General features: G+C 37.5%; 2 protein-coding genes across 6 annotated transcripts in view; one reads left to right on the forward strand and one right to left on the reverse strand.

Moving 5' to 3' along the window:
• The first annotated feature begins 8 nt into the window (after positions 1–8).
• On the forward strand, positions 9–17148 carry TRPC1 (transient receptor potential cation channel subfamily C member 1). Of its 2 annotated transcripts, none has more exons than XM_014877938.2 (13): positions 9–311; positions 1459–1613; positions 2820–2921; positions 3750–3952; positions 4998–5129; positions 5329–5524; positions 6508–6844; positions 8309–8448; positions 10464–10607; positions 13153–13328; positions 13480–13681; positions 14191–14385; positions 15224–17148. In XM_014877938.2, exons 1-13 carry the CDS (start codon positions 176–178, stop codon positions 15449–15451), a joined length of 2346 nt encoding a protein of 781 aa, XP_014733424.1. In that variant the 5' UTR covers positions 9–175; the 3' UTR covers positions 15452–17148. The 2 variants fall into 2 exon arrangements, with proteins under 2 accessions (XP_014733424.1, XP_088026926.1); XM_088170800.1 differs by lacking the exon at positions 9–311 and adding an exon at positions 409–1075.
• A 2379-nt stretch (positions 17149–19527) lies between these two features.
• Positions 19528–21340, reverse strand: part of PCOLCE2 (procollagen C-endopeptidase enhancer 2) — a 52518-nt gene continuing 50705 nt past the window's right edge. For all 4 annotated transcript variants that reach the window (XM_088170802.1, XM_088170803.1, XM_088170801.1 and 1 more), the window contains one exon: positions 19528–20088. In XM_088170802.1, the coding sequence (XP_088026928.1) occupies positions 19952–20088 (137 nt within the window). In that variant the 3' untranslated portion in view covers positions 19528–19951. The remainder of the gene's footprint in view (positions 20089–21340) is intronic.

Genomic DNA, 21340 nt, shown 5'->3' on the forward strand with positions numbered 1-21340 from the left:
CGCACTGCGGCGGGGAGCGGCCGCCGGCCCGGCCCGGCCCTGCCTTGCCCTGCCCTGCCGGCCCCGCCCTGCCCTGCCCACCCGCCCGGCAGGGGTTACCCGGCCGGGGCCGCTGTCCCGCTCGCCAGCGGTGCCGGTACCGCCCCGCCCGGGTCCGCATGGGCCTGGCGGAGCCATGGCCGCCCTGTACCAGAGCGCGGACCCGTCCGCTTCGGCCTCGCCCAACAAGCTGCTGGCGCTGAAGGATGTGCGGCAGGTGAAGGAGGAGACCACGCTGGACGAGAAGCTTTTCCTGCTGGCCTGCGACAAAGGTACCGGCCCGGCCCGGCCTCCCTCGAGGTCTCGGCCGCTCGCTCCGAGGGCCCGAGCCGTGGCCGGGGTCAGCCCTACGCTGCCCGCCCCTCGCCCGGGCCGCGGGTCCCTGCGGCACCGCGGGGTCCGGGCCCGCCGCCTCCCGCGGGCCCCTGAGCGCGGGGCCGGCTCCTCCCGCGTTCGATTCGTGTCCGAGGAGCCTGGGACGTGTTCGCTGTTAAAAGAGTCTCTGAGTAGAGAGCTGCTGTAAAATTGGGGCTTATCGAGACATCCCCAGGATAAGCGAGACCAGTATCCTGCAATTTGCACCACTGGTGGCGGATGGGAAGAGATATGTCTTTCTAAAATATGCTGCTTGCTTTAAGCCTATATTTGGTTACTTTTGAGTCGAAACGTGGCCTTATATCAAACTGATCTTAAAAGGTCTGAAACGTTGGACTCCAAGGTGTGCTTTTAATGATGTGCTGCACTGGGGCCTGAGCAGGGCTGCAGGAGCTGAGGTGTTGGCACGCAGAGGCTCGGGTCAGCTCACTGGGGTATTGCTGCAGTGGCTTTCGCCAGCGAGCTTTGCAGTTTTGCTCTGGGACTCTCGGTGGTGGGGTGCCTTGCATCTGCGCAGCCGGTGCAGTCTGTCCTGAACATCAGAGGAAGCCATGGCTTTCTATCTTTAACTATAAACAGAGATTCAGAGAGCTAAAAGGCTGCATAACAAAAAAAGTAACAAAACCCGATTGTCTGTATAACAGCTGGTTCACTACTCTTGGTATGTATTTTACTGTATTCTACATATACTTCTGTAAATGTTCTGCACTGAGAATTGTCTTCTGTGTTGCAAAGTAATTTGTTACCCTAGAGACAGTTTTGAAAAGCACCCCGTGCTTTTGTGTATGTTTGTTTTTAGGACTGGAACTAAAGGGATGGATTAAAGTACATGTCTAGTGCTTTCCTGAAGAGAGATCTGAAATATCTTTAGTTTTCTCCCTGATGAGAGAGTGTTTATCTACCTTGACTTCTTACTTGTGTGATACACTGTTACTGTTGTCAGCTATGGAATAGTGTCTTGTTTGATGGCAGCTGGTACTTAAAATGATCACATGGTTTTATTGTTTTATAATATGAAGTGATATTCCTACCTTACTTCTGCAGGTGACTATTACATGGTTAAGAAACTCTTAGAGGAAAACAGTTCTGGTGAAATGAACATAAATTGTGTGGATGTGCTTGGACGAAATGCTGTTACCATAACCATTGAAAATGAAAACTTGGACATACTACAGCTGCTTTTGGATTATGGCTGCCAGGTATCCAACACACGTTTTTAGAGATGTTCAGTGTGGTCATATATCTTTGTTAATCTTTCAGAATTTGGACATAAATGCATTCTGCCTTTTTAGACAGTTCAATTCTTTTTCCAGTAAATTGCAAAAAGTAATTGTGAAAGTGCTTTCTTTGCACAAGTTGACTTTTCTAGTGGAATTTTATTGGCATGACTAATGTATAAGTAACATTTTCTATGATATTAACGAGTTTGAGTTTTATTTTAAATGTTACTCCTGCTGCTGGTATAATGCATACATTATCCTCAAGAAAAAAAGTACATGGTATGAATATCTCATTAAACTGCAAAAATCCCTTTGGCTGTATAGTATATTAATTTTTTAAATGGTAACACTGAAAAATTCTCATTATATTAGTTGATTTTAAGTTAAGGCAAACATGCATTTCTGTGGTGCTTTCTTGTTAAACTTCATCTGTGCTTGATGGCCAAAAACACTTCCTTAAATGTATGCAACATCTCTGCTACTGGTGGGAGAGGTGAAGCTATGATGGATGAAATATGTAAGACAGGGAAAATTAGCATCTTTTGTTACATTGTTTGATATTGGGCATGAATAAAACCACAAGCTTTTCCCTGTCTGAATTAGTGGCAGTAATAAAAGCTGTGTCATTTTCTTTTATTTTTTTAAGTAAAAATCTGAATTTTCTGGAAATTAATCAAGAAGAATAATATCATCTGTAGGAAAAATTAAAAGCTACTTATCTCAGTGTAATAGGAGGTGCAGAAGTGGTTGGTTACTGGCCGAGAAGGAAAAAGCTTATTTTCCTAGCCATACCCCAGAATTACAAATGCAGGGCTGAAGTATTCCATGTGCCTGAGCTGTGTTGCACTAACACTTGCTTTTAGTCTGACTAATAACCTGATAAACTGGGTCTTGAAACTTGATTTTTCCAAGTCTTTGCATCATCTTTGCTGGAAAGTAATTTATTTAATTGATTCTTCTGCTGTTGGTGCAGTGATGCAAATTGTCACTAATGCTATGTGGACTCCTGCAATGGCAACCTGAATTTGTATCCTGATCATATGCCTGGTGATAATACACATCATTTTAGTACTTTAAAACTTAATTTTTTTAAAATATATCAAAAATGCAGTTTGGCTTGAGTTTGTCTCTTTGTGCTGTTTAAGTTACTGCTGTTTTCACATATGATTTGTTTTCTTTACTTAGTCCTCAGATGCACTTTTGGTGGCTATTGACTCAGAAGTGGTGGGAGCTGTTGACATTCTACTTAATCACCGACCAAAACGGTCCTCCAGACCAACCATTGTGGTTAAGTGTTGTTACTGCTTGATTTTTTGGTTGGGGCTGTGAAGGCTATTGATATTTTTGGGTATCTGTAGTATTGAAACAACGTTTTTAAATTCTGCATCTGTAAGGTGATAGAATCTGGACACCAGGGATTATTTTTGTAACCTTTTTTTGTCTTGAAAGATGAAATACATTCTTTTACTTTATCACCTTGGAGTCCAGTGGCTTTATACCTGCCAAACACATGCCTAGTTTAGAAGAGAAAAAACCTAGTGGTTATAAATCTTTTCTAGTAATCTCTTCGCAAGGTCGTTAGCAGCCTTGACTTATAAAGTGTTTATTCATGCATTGAAGCTTCACAGATTTTCAGAGCAAATCTATAAACATCAGACCTTCACCTTGAAATTAAGCAGTTGAGACTAACCTTGTCAATGCTTAAGTACCAAAGAACTTTTGAAAGCTCAAAGTGGAAGTGGAGATGGAGAAGGAATAAGGTGTTGTGTGACAGAGTATAGCACATTCAGGATATTTTTTCTGCACTTCAGTAGTAAATACAATAATTTTTTCATAAACTAGAGCAAAATAAAAATTTCCAATATCTCGTGTGTATTGGAAAAATAGGCAGTATTTCTATGTAAATTAACCAGAAAAGTATCTGTTTCTGTTACTCTTTTTTAGTATCTATCTGACAAGTGTTTGAATGTTGTTTCATATTTTTCTTTCTGTTCATGTTATGAAACATTGGAAAGTATTTTGAAGGAGAAATTCTTGGTTGAACAGTCAAAAACCCTCTTACATGTAGTAGAACTGTAGGTAATAAATTTAGATACTTCATACATTTTATTCCAGAAATTAATGGAACGCATTCAGAACCCGGAATACTCAACGACCATGGATGTGGCACCAGTAATTTTAGCTGCTCATCGTAACAACTATGAAATTCTCACCATGCTGTTGAAGCAAGACATATCATTACCCAAACCTCATGCTGTGGGCTGTGAGTGCACACTGTGCACTGCCAAGAACAAAAAAGATAGTCTGCGACATTCCAGGTAAGACTTAGCAGTCATAAGCCAAAATAAAATATTCTTAATTCTCTGCCTGGATCAGATTCAGTATATTTTATTTTGTTTTTAAGGTGAAGTTTGTGAGTGGATTCCTTTAATATATTGTATTTCTTATTGTGAGAGATGGTAGTTCTTGGGGATGGATTGTGTCTTAGTCACTGTGCATAGTCACTATGTCCCTTCTTACCAGGTATGTCTCAAATATTCTAGCCATCTTGGGGCCATAGGGACTATGCAAATAAAATTTTTCTCAAGTTAGTTAATACTTGGGCGTTTGTGAGCCAAAATGAGGAAATGGGTAATTTTGAATCCTGTTTCTAAAACTGTTTATGTGGCATGGCTTGATGAATGCAAGCTAAAGATAATTTTTAATTTTTTTTTCTTTTTTTCTTCTTCAGTATTTTTGAAAGTAGAAAGCTTTTTAATAAAGATTCAAATGAGGAGAAGGACGTAGCAATCTGGTAAATATTTTATGTGGTTAAGTCTGAGAACATATTTGAGGGTTGAATAAAATTTAATATGAGAGAATTTGGATGAAGAGTCACAGAGTTCAAAGATCATAAACGTACTGCAATTACAATACACAATAAATATTAAAAAATAAGGGAAGTAAGAGAATTTAAGTTTTTGGTATTGAGCTGCCACAGACCACATTCTGGTATCCATGCTATTCCCTATATCATTAACTTCAGTATGAGGAAAGACGTCAGGTATCCAGAGCAGACAAACAGTAGAAATACTTGAAATAGCAGCTCTTCATTGAATCTACAACTTCTGCTGATGTGCTGATAACAGTGGAAGTAGTGAGGAAAAGAAGAGGGAACCAGTTTGGCCGATTTTGGATACTTAGGGGTTCTAAATATGTCAGGTGTCTTCCAGGACATACTGGAAGTGTAGTAGCTGATTTTAACAAACTAAATTGTTTTGTCTTTCAGCTGGCCATTTCAGGCAAACCTTTGGAACAGGTTCTGGTTTGAAGCTGCTAATGAAATAAAACATCTCCATTTTGTTTGCTGTTCTTTTGTCACAGATTTCGTCTTGACATTTATCGGTGTTTGGCCAGTCCTGCCTTAATAATGTTGACAGAGGAGGATCCAATCCTAAGAGCTTTTGAACTTAGTGCAGACTTGAAAGAATTAAGCCTTGTTGAGGTTGAGTTCAGGTAGGAATTGAAATGTTAAATGGTGAAAACTACACAGAGTTGTCTTACGAGTGCTTGGACCTTGATATGGAACTTCTGGGGTGGTTTCTTTTAATTTGTCTTAACATAGTATACAATCCCAGCCAAAAATGGCTAGTTCATGATTTAATGGGAAATACAGGACCAGTGTGATAGTACATATTGCTACTGTGTGTTTCAGAAATGATTATGAGGAGCTCGCTCAACAGTGCAAAACCTTTGCTAAAGATTTACTTGCACAAGCACGCAATTCCCGGGAGCTGGAAGTGATTCTGAATCACACCTCCAGTGATGAACACGTGGACAAGCGAGGATTGTTGGAAGAGAGGATGAACTTAAGCCGCTTAAAACTTGCAATCAAGTATAATCAAAAAGAGGTTTGTCTGTGCAGTAACTTGATAAACCTTCCATATCATATTTTGCTAGTAATGAATTACTTTGTTGTTCTGCCTCTGGACACACAAGTGGAAATAAATTTGCAGGAGTTACAGAAGAGATGGTAATACACAGGTGTCAGTGTGTGAAACAGGGATGCTGCAAGATGCTGAGTGATTCTTTAGTGTTTACTATGGAGATGAATGTAGTATTTTCTGTATTGGAGTACAGGCTACTGCTTTTTTATGAACAGCCCTGGTAATGGTAATTATTTATTCAGTTCCTCATTAAATCCTTGCCTAGAGAGGCATGGATCCTTAGGTGTCAAACATGATTTATCATCTTCTCACTGGTCATTAACTGTTCAGCTTTGTCTCAGGCCTTGCCTGTGCTGTTCAGTAATTAGGTTGGACCTGTGCTGTTATAAGTGAATAGCCCTTCTGTTCCAGAATAGCAGCACTTTTTATGTCATCAATAGAAACTTCGTCCATGCAGTACGTTATTGTCATTTTCAATCCTTCATAAATTATAACTAGTTTTCTGTGCTGGAAGGTAAATGGGTATTTGTGGGATTCTAGTACAAGGACCAAGGACAGAGTGCGAATTTCCTTTTCATGCAAAATCGATTTTTAGTTAGCATTTGCAAAAGGAATTCTATAATTCTGTCTGTTCTACATGTCTAGGCTTAAACTGTTTGTGAAACTGTTGAAATACATAGCATTTAAAAGTTGTAAGCTGTAGTTCTGGAATGCCCTAGAACCAGCATTACACATTTCTGGCCTGCATTCATCAAGCACACTCAAGTATTTCAGTGTTCCTCTGGGTTTGAGCATAGCTTGCTTTTACTACAGGGCTGGAAAATAACAAGTTTTTTGTGTGGTATACACATAGTTCGAAAATTAATTTTAATGATGCAACTTAATAATGTGTGTTAAGAAACCTGAGAGTGATTCCTTGTTTGTTTGTCCCTCTCCTTCGCCCCCAGTTTGTTGCCCAGTCTAACTGCCAGCAGTTTCTGAACACGGTGTGGTTCGGGCAGATGGCCGGCTATCGGCGCAAGCACACCTGCAAGAAGATCCTGACTGTTCTGATGGTTGGCATTTTCTGGCCAGTTCTGTCCTTGTGTTACTTGTTAGCTCCTAAATCTCGAGTAGGTCGAATAATTCACACCCCTTTTATGAAGTTTATAATTCATGGAGCTTCATATTTCACATTTTTGTTATTACTTAATTTGTACTCCCTTGTCTACAATGAGAATAAGAAGAATACAATGGGACCAGCCCTTGAGAGAATAGATTATCTTCTGATAATATGGCTTATTGGTAGGTATGATTTGAGTGGATTGGTGAATTTATATTAAAAATTTCCAGTTTAATGGTACATTAGCAATAAGTAATAACTCAGTCTTTCATGACCAGTTCTGTAATGCTTGATTGGAAAAGTAGTTAATAGCAAAATTTGGACTTGCTGCACAGTTGGTATGTGGTTTAAAGATAAAAGTATATGTTGTATATGTTTCTGTATGCATGCTCCATCTTAGACTAAGAGATTGGGGGTGTGCATTTACCTCATGCTTGTTTCAAAACACAGGTATTATTTTCCCATGTTATGGTTTTCTATTTCTGTACGTCATTGTCACCAATTATGATAACTGTACCAGAAAGGCTGCATGTCACTTCTGGTTGATGCAGCAGAGGGAGCACAGGTTTAATTTTTGTTGAGCTCTCAAGAACTTTTGGTTCAAAGTTCATAACTTTTACCTTGTTTTTGGTTGTCTGGCGTGCAATTGTTTTACATTAAAATTTACCGTTCTTAATGTAAGGTAATTAGATATGTATAATTTTTTTCATTGGACTTGTAAAAAGCAGTGATATAGTAAAAAACAACACAGTTTTTATCTAAGTAGTTCTGAGGGTGGTTTATTTGATATTTTAAGGTGGGGGAATTTTTGTGTAATGGTGATTCCTTTCACAGTTGAACTGTATTAAAACTGTTGAGCAGTTCTTGCAGATTTTGGAAATATGTAGTATCCCCCACACAAACACAGGCAGGTCTTAAAAGAAACTTGAAAACTTCAAATTTTGAGTACAAGTCAGATTCCTCCTTTGCTTTGAGATGAAGTATTATAATTTTATAAATTATTTTGTTCCATCAAGTCTGCTGTAGACAAAGTGTGTCATTAGGTGGTCTTGGTAATTTTAATTAAAGGCTATAGAAATATATTTTTTTCTGCATGTAATATTCTAACGTGGATTTCAGGTAAGATTTAAAAATTATATCTAAGCAACATAATCATTAAAATAGGGTTATTTTTCACATCATTGAATCTCAAGTTTTTAAATAGTAATTTCATTTATAGCTTAAATATTTATTTTGTAATGACTTATGAAAATATTCTAAGTTGATAAAGAACATATTTAGAAAATATTCTGCAAAATCAACTGGAATGAAATGAATCAAGTAACAAGGATTCACATTATTGTATTCCGCAGTACCATTAAAATATTCCCTAAAAATCATTTTCAAAATGGCCACAGCAGAATTTCTAACACTTCAGTTAGTAGCAAGTTTTGTGTTTTTCTGGATAAACTTTAAAAATCGTGAATAGAAATGTCTTCCATGGGAAGCTAAAGCAACAGAACTCCAGTTCTTGTGTGTGTAAATATCATCTTCTCAATTTCTTTTTACTGATTCTGTAACAAATTCAGTGTAAGATACATAGTGATCATATAATACCTGTTCAGTGCAATGGCTTCACTTCCCTGGGTTTTATTTTTTTCCTGCAGGAATGGTGTGGTCAGATGTTAAGAGGCTGTGGTATGATGGTTTAGAAGATTTTTTAGAAGAATCCCGCAATCAGCTCAGTTTTGTCATGAATTCCCTGTATTTGGCAACTTTTGCCCTCAAAGTTGTTGCCCATAACAAGGTGAGCACTAATCTCCATAGATCCAAAGCTCCTCTGGGGCTGACTGAGCAGGTATGATTTTAGTGCATTGCTGCAAAATACCTGAAGATGTTTTACACGTGATGTGTTAGAAGCAGGGTGTTGTGGTTAAGTGTATAACATCAGTAATGTTGCCTGTGTGGTGCAGTGTAGACTTTGGGCTTAAAAGTCTGTGTGGTATGGGCCGTGGAGTTGTCAAGACCTCAGGTCTTGTTGCACCTTGGTATTCAAAGCATAGTTGATCAGGCAAATTGGAGTTAGAAAACACATCAGGACATGTCCAAGTACTTGGAAACCATAACAGAGCTCCTGTCTTCCTTGTACGGACTACCTGGTCTTCCAAATGACTTGAATTTTCTTTAGGGAACTGCATCTCATCAGATTGGACGTTTGAGCTTGCCTGATTCCATTCAGTACTATGTAGAAAGCTGATAGTATTCTCTGTGTTTGGATTGCCTAATGCGTTTTTGTTACAGAAAGTTTTATTTAGCTTTTGATTACATATACTTGAATGTCCTAAGTGGTAGATTTTTAATTGTTTTTTGCTTGGTGGGATTTTTTTGCTTGGGTTTTCTTTGGTAGTAAGGATAAAAGCCCTGAGACCATAGAGGAGCCTTGTCTTTTCTCTATGAAAAGCCATCTGGATTTGATTGAAAATACAAGTTTTGAAAATTATAATTGCCATTCTGTTGCATGTGTTGTTAACCACACAACACATGGCAAACTTCCAGACCAATTGAATGTGAATATTACAGCAAAATCCAAGCCAGTGTAGTAGCACCATAATTGTGTCTTGAAAACTGCAAGTTAACAGCTGTCTGGCAGTTGGGAGGGAAATAAACTGGTTCAGTTCTCCCCAGCTTGGTGTTTGGCTCATTCACTATCCTAGCATTGATTCAGAGGCTGGTAATCATTTGGAAAGGAAGGCTCCATTTCTTGAAAAAAAAACTAGAGGGAGAATGCCACATTGGGCTGCTTTCCCAGCCATTTGCTTTGCAACCAGCATGGCTCTAGTACCAGCTCCTTTGCTGAGATAAGACCTATTGTTGCCAATTTAAATTGTATCCTTTTTGAAGATGCAGGACTCCTGTCCTGTACAATAGGCCTATAATGGGGGGTTTGCCCCTTTTATATGGCCAAATTTATAGTTTATAAATCACATAGAAAACCAAATTAAAATGTTCAGTTTTCATCATAGGTCCATTATAGGCCCCAAAGCTGTAAGAAATAAAGGAAGAGTCTCTGTAGCAGAAGGATTTCTTCATGTGCAATTGCAGTGTGTAACAAAATACTTACCCCTATTTCTTGCCATCTTTGTGCAGCAGACTTCTGGATGTTCTTATAAAGCAGCTGGGAATTCCTTGTTTTTTGATTGTCCATTTTGAGACAGCAGAAGCTGGTAATAAAAATGCTGAATGTTTTCAGCCAAACCAAATGTAGGAATCCGTGGATATTCCCAGAATAAGTTGAATAGTAGTACTTAGAGGATAATATGTCAAGCAACAGTTTACTTGTGACTCTCATTCTCTGTAGCCATTCATAAAATCTGTTGAAGGAACCCCAACTCATAAGTCTTTCCAAAACTGGTTGAGATCAGCTGTCACCACATTGCAGTTGCACGTGTATGTTGGTTTTCTTTGTAGCATCTCAGTGTTATTTTTGACTAATGCCTATTACACAAGGCAATACCCACGTTTATAAAGTGCCCTGGTCCCTGTGTCAATAGACTGTGCAAAACAGAGGAGAAGTGAAAGCAGAACAGAGGAATAAGTGAGTGGCAGAGTTAGGGGTTTAATTTAAATTGTCTGATTTCTGGCTCCCTCTGGAATGACTTTTAAAATGCCTTTGTCTGAAAGAGGTAGGACACTTAGGAGTGATATATCTTAATTTCTTTTATGTTCTTGCCTGTTTTGGAAATAGAAGTATGGAGAAGTGTATGGGTACATTTCTGTATTTATAATGTTAGTGATCTCATCTTGTCCTTTTTTATGTTGCAGTTTCATGATTATGCTGAAAGGAAGGACTGGGATGCATTCCATCCTACCCTGGTGGCAGAAGGTCTTTTTGCCTTTGCCAATGTTCTCAGTTACCTGCGACTCTTCTTCATGTACACCACCAGCTCCATTCTGGGACCACTCCAGGTGAGTATCATTACTGTTTGAAAAAATATTAAACCTAATTTACTATCAAGAATCTTAATGAAAATTGAAAAAAATGTTAAGAAAGTGAAAAGTAAAAAGAAGTCATACTGCACTGAAGTTTGATATTTTAAAATTAATATTTTGTGTAGAACATACTGATTCAGATGAGAAATGGTAAGAAAAAGAGTGAAAGACCTTGTGTAGTTCAGTTAATGTATTTTTCCATGATAGCTGTTCCTATACTGTGTTTTTGTTTTCATCTGTTTTAAGCTTAACATACTGCCTAAGTTTTCACAGTTTGGGAAGTACAAGGATCAGGATCTTCCTGTAGAGTTTTATGCAAATAATTGCCTTAGCTTCTTATTTCTAAAGAGATAGATGAATAAGTGTGTAGCAAGGAAGAGCAATCAAAAGCCTTTCTGTTTATGTCTGTGATCTCACTGAAGCTGCACCTTGAGTTGTGCAAATTGCTTTTGTTTGAAATTAGAAATCTCTCAAGAGTATTGAAATACTCACCTATTTATTGGCACTTATAAGAAGGGAGAATGGGTTTCTTCTTACTTGGTATTTATTGGAGCCTTCCAGTAATGATGACAGTAAAACCTCCCACAATTTAATGATCTAATTTTCTATTGCACATTTTAAATGGAAATGTACTTGCACACTTTGAAAAAAATTCTAAAGTTTTGATGTTGCATTAAGCATTAGGGTTGTACAAATTGATTGAACACTGAAGTCTCTCCACATTTTAAAGAGATTCACTGTTTAATGTGCATATTTATTTAAGTACTAGAACTTTCACAAGTTTTTTATTAGGAGGCTGTGTTATGAAATTTTCCAAGTAAATAAAAACAGTCAACAGTCACCCCATTCAGAGGCACACAGGAGCTTACGTTATTACTGCTGGCCAGTGGGGCTGCTGCAACAACTCTTACAGTATTTTCTGAAAGTAGGTCACAAAGTTCAGATGGTGGTAATCAAATATGGCATGGAAACCCAGCAGTGGGGGTTGGGGGGTGGCAGCTACCATGTTCTCTTGGCTCTTAGAGTTCTTTTTAAGCCTTCAGTTACTTGACTCATTGGCTAGTAAAACCTGTTATAATGTAGATTGGCTATGCGTGGTGGATTTTATTATTAACAGAAGGTAGAACAGTTCTTCCCTAGATGAGATAATTAGATTTCAAGGGCTTAGAAATTGTACATACTTAGGGAGGGGAAAGCATGAACCTCTGAAGAAAGCAACTGGTATTTAAGATGAGTTATTACACTCTTCTTCCAAACAAAATAGTTTTGGGCAGTTTGCACTTTTTGTGGGTTCCTGCTTCATCTACTGTCTCTCTCTTGGCTGGAACTGTGTGTTAAAGGGAAAGTGTTTTGTCACTGGGATTTGGGTTGGGTTTTTTTCATTAAAGGGTTGGATGTGATGAAACAGTTTGATGGGGAGTACAGTCATCCTCTGACCAAAAGTGCACAGAGCTGGTGCAGAGCTCTGGTCACTGCTACAGAATCTCCATGACCAAACTGTGCAGACTCCCAGTGTTCTGTGCTGCAGGAGGCACTTGGTGAGTTTCCAGCAGCCAAGGAGAGAGCAGGAATTATCTCCCAGTAAAGCTGGACTTGCAAAACCTGGCAATTGTGTTACAATTCTGGACTATGATTTGGTACAGATTTGGATTCATATAGGACTGGGCTTTCCACACACTGATTTATATAGATTAGATTCACCCAATCCCACATTACATATATTTATGTTCTTTATAATGGTACACTATTCTGAAGAAGTTTGTAGGAAGACTAATTAAATTATAGAAACAGTTTATGCCGAGTTTGTAAAAATTTATGCTTATGTCAAAAGCAAATTAAGGTCTTTTTTGTGCTGAAAAAAATCACAAGCATATTATTAGGTTTTTTTAAAGATGCTGTATTTCTAATATTGCAAAGTTCTCTGTAGGATATTTTGAATTGGAAACTAATGGTCCTAATTTACTGTCATACCTTGTATGCTTTATCCTTCAATTTCTATGTGCCTACACAGGTGTTTATTTAAAATCACACATAAAATCTACAATGAACCAATTTTGTATTCTGCAGATGGGCTTTTGTATATTACTTTTTTTTTAATTAGTGATAAATGATTCCAAATGTTTTGATTAATTCAGTGTTCTTCTAAGTGTTTTCCTGATGGCATTTATGTTCAAATGCATTTCATTTACTGCTTTTGTCTCTTCACCTGTCAGTTCCTTATTACCATTGGTATTACAAATAAATAACAAGGTGTGCATACTATTGCTTATGGTTATTTGGAGGATATTAGTTTTCCAGGCGATGTTAAAATTACTTACATATTCCTTTTAATATCCAGAATTTTTCTCTGAAAAACGGTACAAGGTTATCTCCTGACCTTAAAATCTGTTTAGTATATCAAAGTTTAACTTAAATATTTAAAATGTAAATAGATTGTTTTGTTGATCAAAGGTTGAAGGAGATAATGAAAACAAAAACAACTACATGTTTTACTAAAATTAGAAATAAATCTATTTCACAGATTTCAATGGGGCAGATGCTACAAGACTTCGGAAAATTTCTGGGAATGTTTCTTCTTGTCTTGTTCTCATTCACAATTGGATTGACCCAACTTTATGATAAAGGGTTTTCTGAAAATGAAGAAAAGGACTGTGCAGGCATTTTCTGTGAACAACAGAGCAATGACACATTCCATTCGTGAGTCTGAGATTTATAAAATAACTTGTATTGTTTTAGCCTTGAATCCCTAGTAATTAAACAAAACTAGATTTTTTCACTGATTTGGAATTTACGTTAAACACTTGTGGTGTTAGGTTTACCTAACCAGATTTTTTCCTTGTTTCTGTAGGTTTATTGGGACATGTTTTGCTCTCTTCTGGTACATATTCTCCCTGGCACATGTTGCAATCTTTGTGACACGTTTTAGTTATGGTGAAGAATTACAGTCTTTCGTGGGTGCAGTTATTGTTGGGACCTACAACGTGGTGGTTGTGATAGTATTAACTAAACTCCTTGTGGCAATGCTTCACAAAAGTTTTCAGCTGATAGCAGTAAGTGGTGTCTGATTAATTAGCAATTACCTGTGCCTTTGGATTTTACACAAATTTCTTCCTATGATGTGTAAACTCATGGTCTTAGACCTCATGAAGGAGCACTGTCTGTGAGCTCATATTTTTCCTTCAAATAAGAACTTCTTATTTACTTTGATTTAAAAAATATATATAATTTCCATGTTGAATATGTGCAGGGCTTTAGCCACTGGGAGCTGATGACTTTCTTGATACAATGGCTGTTCAAATACTGGTTTTGATATGTGTGGCATTTTGGCATTTGAACTGGCGTTATCCCTTCTGAATTTTATCCTAGAGTATGTAGGGAATTGAAGAAAGATGTACTTGTTTTAAGTATTCAATATTAGAATATTCAAGCAAACCTATTAAAATGCTATATAACCAAAATTAAATAATGGTCAGTTTTTCAGGTATGAGAAAATGAAACTTACAAAATGACATATTAATATTTCTGCTTCTTTTCTCTGCTAATGTTTCTGATGTTTTAGAATCATGAAGATAAGGAGTGGAAGTTTGCTCGTGCCAAGCTTTGGCTTAGCTACTTTGATGATAAATGCACGCTGCCTCCACCTTTTAATGTTATACCCTCTCCCAAGACTATTTGTTACCTTTTCAACAGTCTCAGTAAATGGATCTGCTCTCATACATCAAGTGGCAAAGTGAAACGTCAGAACAGCCTCAAGGTGAGGAATGGTTGGGCAAGCTCTGGGCTCTGCAGCTGGAAGGTGCTGCTTGCTGAAATGAAAATGCAGATTGCTGCATGAAGCTGCCTGTCAGAAGGTGAATGCTACTAAGATAAATAGGAACTACAGAATAATGTGAATAATTATCTTGCATCCAAGATAAATAAGTGTTACTTATTTGTACTTAAGTAAGGTTTTATTAACTTTCTGGTTTGGGAATTTAAACCCACTTCCCTCCAACCCCCAATTCCACCAGAAATAGTCTGTAAAAAAAAGCTTTGATTGAATGAAAACACACAGAAACCTCAAGGAAGTATGTGCTAATCTCAGAAATGGTGAGGTTAGAATATTCTTTGGAGAAAGTAATTGATTTTAAACATATTACAGAAGTGTCAGAATAAATAACCAAAAAAGATCACTGAAGCCTCTCATTGTTAGGGAAGAGATTTTTTGTTTGTTTATTTTATAAACATTTTTTTACCCTTCAATTTGACATACTATTTTTGCATCTTCTTGCTGACGAAAATAGCATTAAATAAACAAATTTAAGCACTTTATGGAATTTGCACTGAGAGACATTCAGGATTATGGAACTCTTGATTGCTCACAGAACAATTACCAAGTCAGGTACATAAAAATTTTTTGTTTTGCTGGTACAGTAGCTGATAATTTAATTTGGATTTTGTGAACAATTTATATGCATTGTATATTTGTGTACATCAGGATGCATTTAAAAATAGCTTTGTTATTTTGTTCACATTTCTTCTCTGTAGAATTGTATACAGGCTTTAGGGCTCAAAAATCACTTCCATGGTAAATATGTTATGTTTGTTTAAAGGAATGGAGAAATCTGAAGCAGAAGAGAGATGAGAATTACCAAAAGGTGATGTGTTGTTTAGTCCACCGGTACTTGACTTCCATGAGACAGAAGATGCAAAGTACAGATCAGGCCACTGTGGAAAACCTCAATGAACTGCGGCAGGATTTGTCAAAATTCCGCAACGAAATGAGAGACCTGCTTGGCTTTCGAACTTCGAAATATGCTATGTTTTATCCAAGAAACTAAGGCCTAACCTCTAAACAAAAGGTGTGTGCTTTTAGATACCCATAGGTGAAAGTGTTGACCTAATTCTGTTGCCAGATCATATAGACAAAATTATTGCACAAAAATACATTTGAAAATACGTTTGCATGAGTTGCAGCTTGGTGCCCAAGTGGTCAAAATGAATGCAAAAACAGATACACTAATTTTCTTAACCTCTTAATCTTGGTGTGTGTATAAAATTTGTATATAGGAGTTTTTTAAATGTTCCTCAGACTGTTTGTGGCTGTCAGGTATCAGAGCTTCATAACTAGCACAACGTGTTTCTTTCTTCTATTTTTGCTGTTTGTTCTTTTTTGATACTTGTTTTTCAAGTTGTGGGAGAAGATAGGCTTTTTAAAATGAAAATCCAGCCTGTTTATTTTTAATAGAAGAGTCAGATAAATAGAAAATTTCCAGCACAGATGGAAATTATGTATGACTGTAGGTTACAGTGCATGTGAAGACTGTATGGCTCTGAAAGAGGCAGTTCTAGTTTTGTATGTTAGCACTGACTGTAAACTAACATTTATAGGATATAGCAACTTAAATCATCAAGACTTTTCACTTTTGTGGTAACATTGACATTTTGAACACAAAATAGACCAACCATTTCCTGAATGTTTATGGTTATGTGTAAGACAATCAAACTCTGCTTGGATTTTTCAGCAGTGCCTCAGTAGTACATTTTAATATACATGTTAGGGTTGGGAACAGAATTTAAAAATTAATCTGTGAACATTTAATGTTTATTATCTTGGGTTTTAAAAATCTGGATAAATTATTTGGATTATTAAAACCTGTGATTTCATGAAAATGAGGTGGAGCACATGAGTGCTATTGTTTGCAGTGCTGAACAATTCCTGTGCATCATTATACTCTTCTTTCTGTGAGGTCATTGAGTCTAGTCATTGCAGAGATGTACCTTGGCAGGGTCTGCTTGACACAGGTTTTACAAATCCTACTTTTAAATTTGGTTTTCTTTTCTCATGTTTTTTACCAGAGTTGTTTCCAAGCTAGACTTTTTTTTAACGTCAGGTATACTGTGTTTTGTGAAAATAGTTTATCTGACTTTGCTTACAATGGACAGTAAGGGCTTTGTGGATTTTCTGTGCTAGAGGGTCCTATATGGCTTTATATGCTTATATATAATTCAAGCTGACAAACTGTAACTGAGAAATGTGAGATTCCTGTATTTTTAATTACAAAGTAAGTATATTTATGACAGCTGAAGGATTGATTGACAGTTTGACTGTTAGGATGGTGCTCTTCTGAAATGGTTGTGTGTCTGGAAGGCGCAGGTAGCCATTGTGGTCTTGGACTACACTTGATTTTGGGAGATTGACAGAGTGAGGGCTTACATGAATGTTTAATTTTTTGAAGGAATTCTTATAAAACACTTTGTTGTAAAGGTAATATATTTTCCATACTGTGAAATTATGTATTTCTGAACTAGGTTTTAATACTCTGCTTCCAGACATGTTAGAGCATAGAGGGATTCTGGTAAGTGTTGGCTTTCATGGGAATAGAAGTTAACCTCCTGGTTCAAAGCAAATTGAATCACTGAGTTTTGTATTTGGACTGAGATCTCATGTTTGAATAATGCACCAACATAGAAACTATGTGCTGTATATGTTGTGTATATTCCAGAAAGGAAGCAAATAAAAGCTCTTTGAAAAATATGGTTGTATTAATATTTGTCATATTGCAAACACATTATATCAGTTATCTGAACAGTTATCAGTAGATCAGTTATACTGAAAGTACTTTCATTGTCATGTTGAGGTAATAGGTTTAAGGAAGGTAGCTGGTGTCAATGTGTTCCTGCCTTTTTCTTTCTGCACCCAGCCTGTTGGGTTCATTGAAATGGCTTCATGCAGTGCCATGAAGTGATGCTGGTTCCCAGCTGGGTTGGATCCTAGATGCACCATCAGTTGTTTGGCACTGGGGTGGTTAGTTCTGGGAACCTGGGGGTGTTGACAGTATGAATGAAGGAGCTAATGGAGCTATTTCTGAATGCTTTTCATACTCTGAGCAGAGTCCATCAGAGCTACCTTGGTCAGTGTCCTGTGGCACTGTGTTCTACTACAGTTAGATGGCCTTAGGAAGAATTATTGCACTTCAAGGCTTTGGGGGTTTTGGATTGGGAGTTCCAGAGTTTTTACTTGTCACTGAAATACAAACCTGCAGAATGAGAGAGCAAGTTTCTCTGACACACCTCAGTTTTATGACACTATACGTCTTTGTTTTATTTGAAAGCTGCTGTGCTCTTCTGATCTATGTGGCTACTAATCAGTACTAAGTGCTCTGTACTCAATTTTGTCTCATCATTTAGATTTTTCTAGTTCACATGTGTTAAACATGCTATTGCTTTCTCATTTAGCAGTTTAATACTGGCTGTTCCAAGATTTCCCTTTTGCACACTCCCAGAGTAGTTCTAGGCAGAGAGAGAAATAAAATTTTACTTATTAAAAATATTTTGGAGAACCTGGAGTTTACTAGGCTAGAGAATCCAGAGTTTCCTTTTACAAATTGTTCTGCTAGTCATGAAAGGACTAAGTAGAGTTTTTGAGATAACTGGAAAAGATTTTTCTTCCATTTCATATTGATGTTGGCTTTGTTAGAGCTATACCTTTGCCTTGATAAATGAAAAATGGAGATGAAAATTTTCACAGCTGCATTTGGAACAGGAAGGTTAAAAATCACTGATAACTGAAAGTCAGCTTACTTTATGTTCTTGTTGAACTATGGTCTTGTTATTTACGTAGAAATTATGTCAGAAATCATGATTAGATAATTTTGGTTGTTTGGTTGCAAGTTGGACTTCAAATATTTGGAGTTTACAGTCACTATGAACTGAGTTTTAAAACTTGTCACAGTTGTTACCTGTGTTTTGTAATCAACGCTTACTTGAGAAAACTAGCACTGCTCCGTGTTCCTGTTCCCTGTTTCAGGCCTACTGCTACAAGTGCATTCATTTGGGAAAGGAACTGGTGTAAAAGGGAATGTTGAGAAGAGCAGGCAGGAGCTCTCCCTACCTTCCATTTGGCAGACTATGAGTAAGCTGCCAGACCTTTCTTGCCTCACTGAAAAAAGCTGCATGACAGATGGGCATGTCATCATAAATAAAAATAGATTGTTGTAGTTCAAGACAGCCCCGAGCATGATTTCCATATTGCTTTTCCCCAGGCTGCTGCCAAGAAATGCAGAGAGCACTGTACATAAAATCCCTTAGTCTGCATAGGAATTAATGCTGGAAAATTAAAATTCTGATTTAAAAGTTTTAAAATTACAAAACTACATCTGCTTTGCAAACAAATGTTGCTGTTCGTTCCACAAAGAAATGATGTTTGGTCAGTCAGGCAATGCAATCTTTGAAGTGTGGCTGCAGCACGGAGCTGTTGGATGTGAGCTGCCATCACAGCCTCTTTGTATCTCTGTGCCCCCCTTTGATCCTTTTGTCCCCAGCCCAGCTGCCCATGAAGTCTTTGGAAGAGAGGCTGCTGTGCTGCTGAGCTGCACTGTGGCAGTGCCTCTGGGCATTACATGTGAGAATTCATCAATGAAGAGAATGGCAATCTGCATTCCCCTGCTGGAATAAGCAATGGGTACTTCCAGCAGGGACTGTGTATTTCATTGGTTTCCTGCCATGGTCACAGATTATCCAATGAACTCTAGTCAGGTATTTATATACAAGGAAAACAAATACTTAAAGTGATCATAGATTCTATATGCACCTTACACTTAACACCACTAAATTAATTCCTACCTTCCTCTGCCTTATTACCTTACAGAACTTATTAGTGACATGTACTAAGTAGGTAGCCATCAGTGGAGAAAAGTGTGGTGCTGTTTTACAGCAGTTTAATTCTTTGAAGAGTTGCTGTTCAGATCAATGATTCACTGACTTCCATGCAAGGAAAATCAGACCCTTAATCAGCAAGGAAGTGTAGTGTCAGTTACAATGTGCACTGCCCAAACCATCAAAAGCATGAAATGATCAAAAAATAGTTTCTATATTCAGCTGTCTCACTTTATAAATAATTAATAACTAGTTGGTGTATGATTTAATCTTAAAATATTTTATTAAGCACTGATAATAATGCAGAAATCCATGTAATAAAACAACTTTAGAGAAAAAGCTAAGTTAAACTGAGTTGCTATAAATATTGCACTTAGAATTCTTATTTTACGTACAAAACTCCTTTAAAAATTGGACAGTTATAAATTAACATCTTCCAGGTAATTGGAATTTCTATGTTTGAGATCAGATAGCTGTGCTGCAAATCTTCAGCTTTCAGCCTTAGGAGGATCTGTTCTCATCTTGTACAAGTAAAGGATTTCACTTTGTGCCAGTGTGCTGATGTGGACAGGAGGGAAGGAAGGGTCAGCGTGGTCGTGCTGCTGGCAGTCAGTTACATTTCCATGACTTATGCTAAGTTAAAATGGTTTCTCAAGACAGATGATAGAATGCAGCTGCAGAGTTCAATTTTGACATGTTTTGTTTTTCAAGGCATTTAGGATCTTTGAGTTCTTAGTCTTAAAGCTCATGACAAAGCTGTTGGGAAAGATTTTGCCTCTACCATCTTCTTCTACCTGGCCCATGATGATGTAGTTTAAACCTAGAAAGGAAAGAATGAGATTACAAGACAGAAATCTGGGACATCATTTGGTTAAGTACAGTTCTTTACCAGTGGTTTCCGTTAATTTCATTGTTTGTTACCAATGCCTTGCAACATTTTTTCCTTCCTGCCTGCAACATTTACTCCCTTACCCAGCTTTGCCATGCATGTTACACAAAAAACTACAGTTATGTAAAAATCAAGTAGATACACAGCTAAGTGTCTACCACATAATTGAATATATAGGGGATAGTCTTTAAATGTAGACTGTCAAGTGAATCTGAGAGGCACTAGAAGTGCCTGTCAACGCTGGATAGCCTAACCACTGTCACCCAGAGTGGAATATGTCTCATTATTTTTGAATATTTTCACATTTGTTCAGCTAGTAGATTAATGCCCTTAAGTGGTAATGCACTTAAATCTTTTCATTCCCTTTCCCTCCCCAGAGATGTAAATATTTTCTAGATATGTACAGAAGCATTCAGGCAAGGTGGACTTAATGAGAGGTAAGACCTGGCTTTGGACAATTCAATTGGATCTGTGTATTTTTATGCCCTAGAAGGGTTGGAGACTTGCAACGTCTTGGGCTGGAAGGAATGGTATCACAGGGATATGAACAGAAAAGTTCAGATATTAAATAATGGCTTTTAAATAATTAATTGAGATTTAGGATGAGAAACAGAAGTGTGTGGTTTGGAGCCAGAAGTCTGCCTACAAGGAGACAGTTTGTTCCACCAGGGACATGATTACGTCTCTCACTGTGTAGTTTTCAGATGACTAAAGGCAAAAGCTAATTTCCCATCCTGATTTTTCACTTTGTTACTGCCCACTTTGAGTTAATATGCTTAAGCACTGGTAGTATCTGCAATGATATCATGGGGTTTTTTAATGTTTATTAAATTATTTTGACTGTTTCCTGATATGGCTCTGTTTATGTTCTCATGTTCTACCTTGTTTACTGATGAAGCAGAACTAAAAACAATTTCATTTTTTACTTAGTTACTTCAATTAAAAATACTCCCAGTACTTCTTTTAACACCTTTACCCAATTAATTGGAATTTATGTTAGTTGTTCTCTGTATAATACTATTTAAGGTAGCTTTTAGCAGTACTGGCTGTTTGCAGATATAAAGTGGGCCTAATACTGTATTTTTGTAAAGCTGCAAATACATTCAGGAGATACACAACAGTGGAAAGTGTTGATTTCTGCCATTTCCTGTGAGATACTCCTCTTCTAGGTTTAGCAGGCTGT

This window comes from Sturnus vulgaris, chromosome 10 (assembly GCF_052056855.1).
Source record: "Sturnus vulgaris isolate bStuVul1 chromosome 10, bStuVul1.hap1, whole genome shotgun sequence".
Taxonomy (NCBI): Eukaryota; Metazoa; Chordata; class Aves; order Passeriformes; family Sturnidae; genus Sturnus; species Sturnus vulgaris.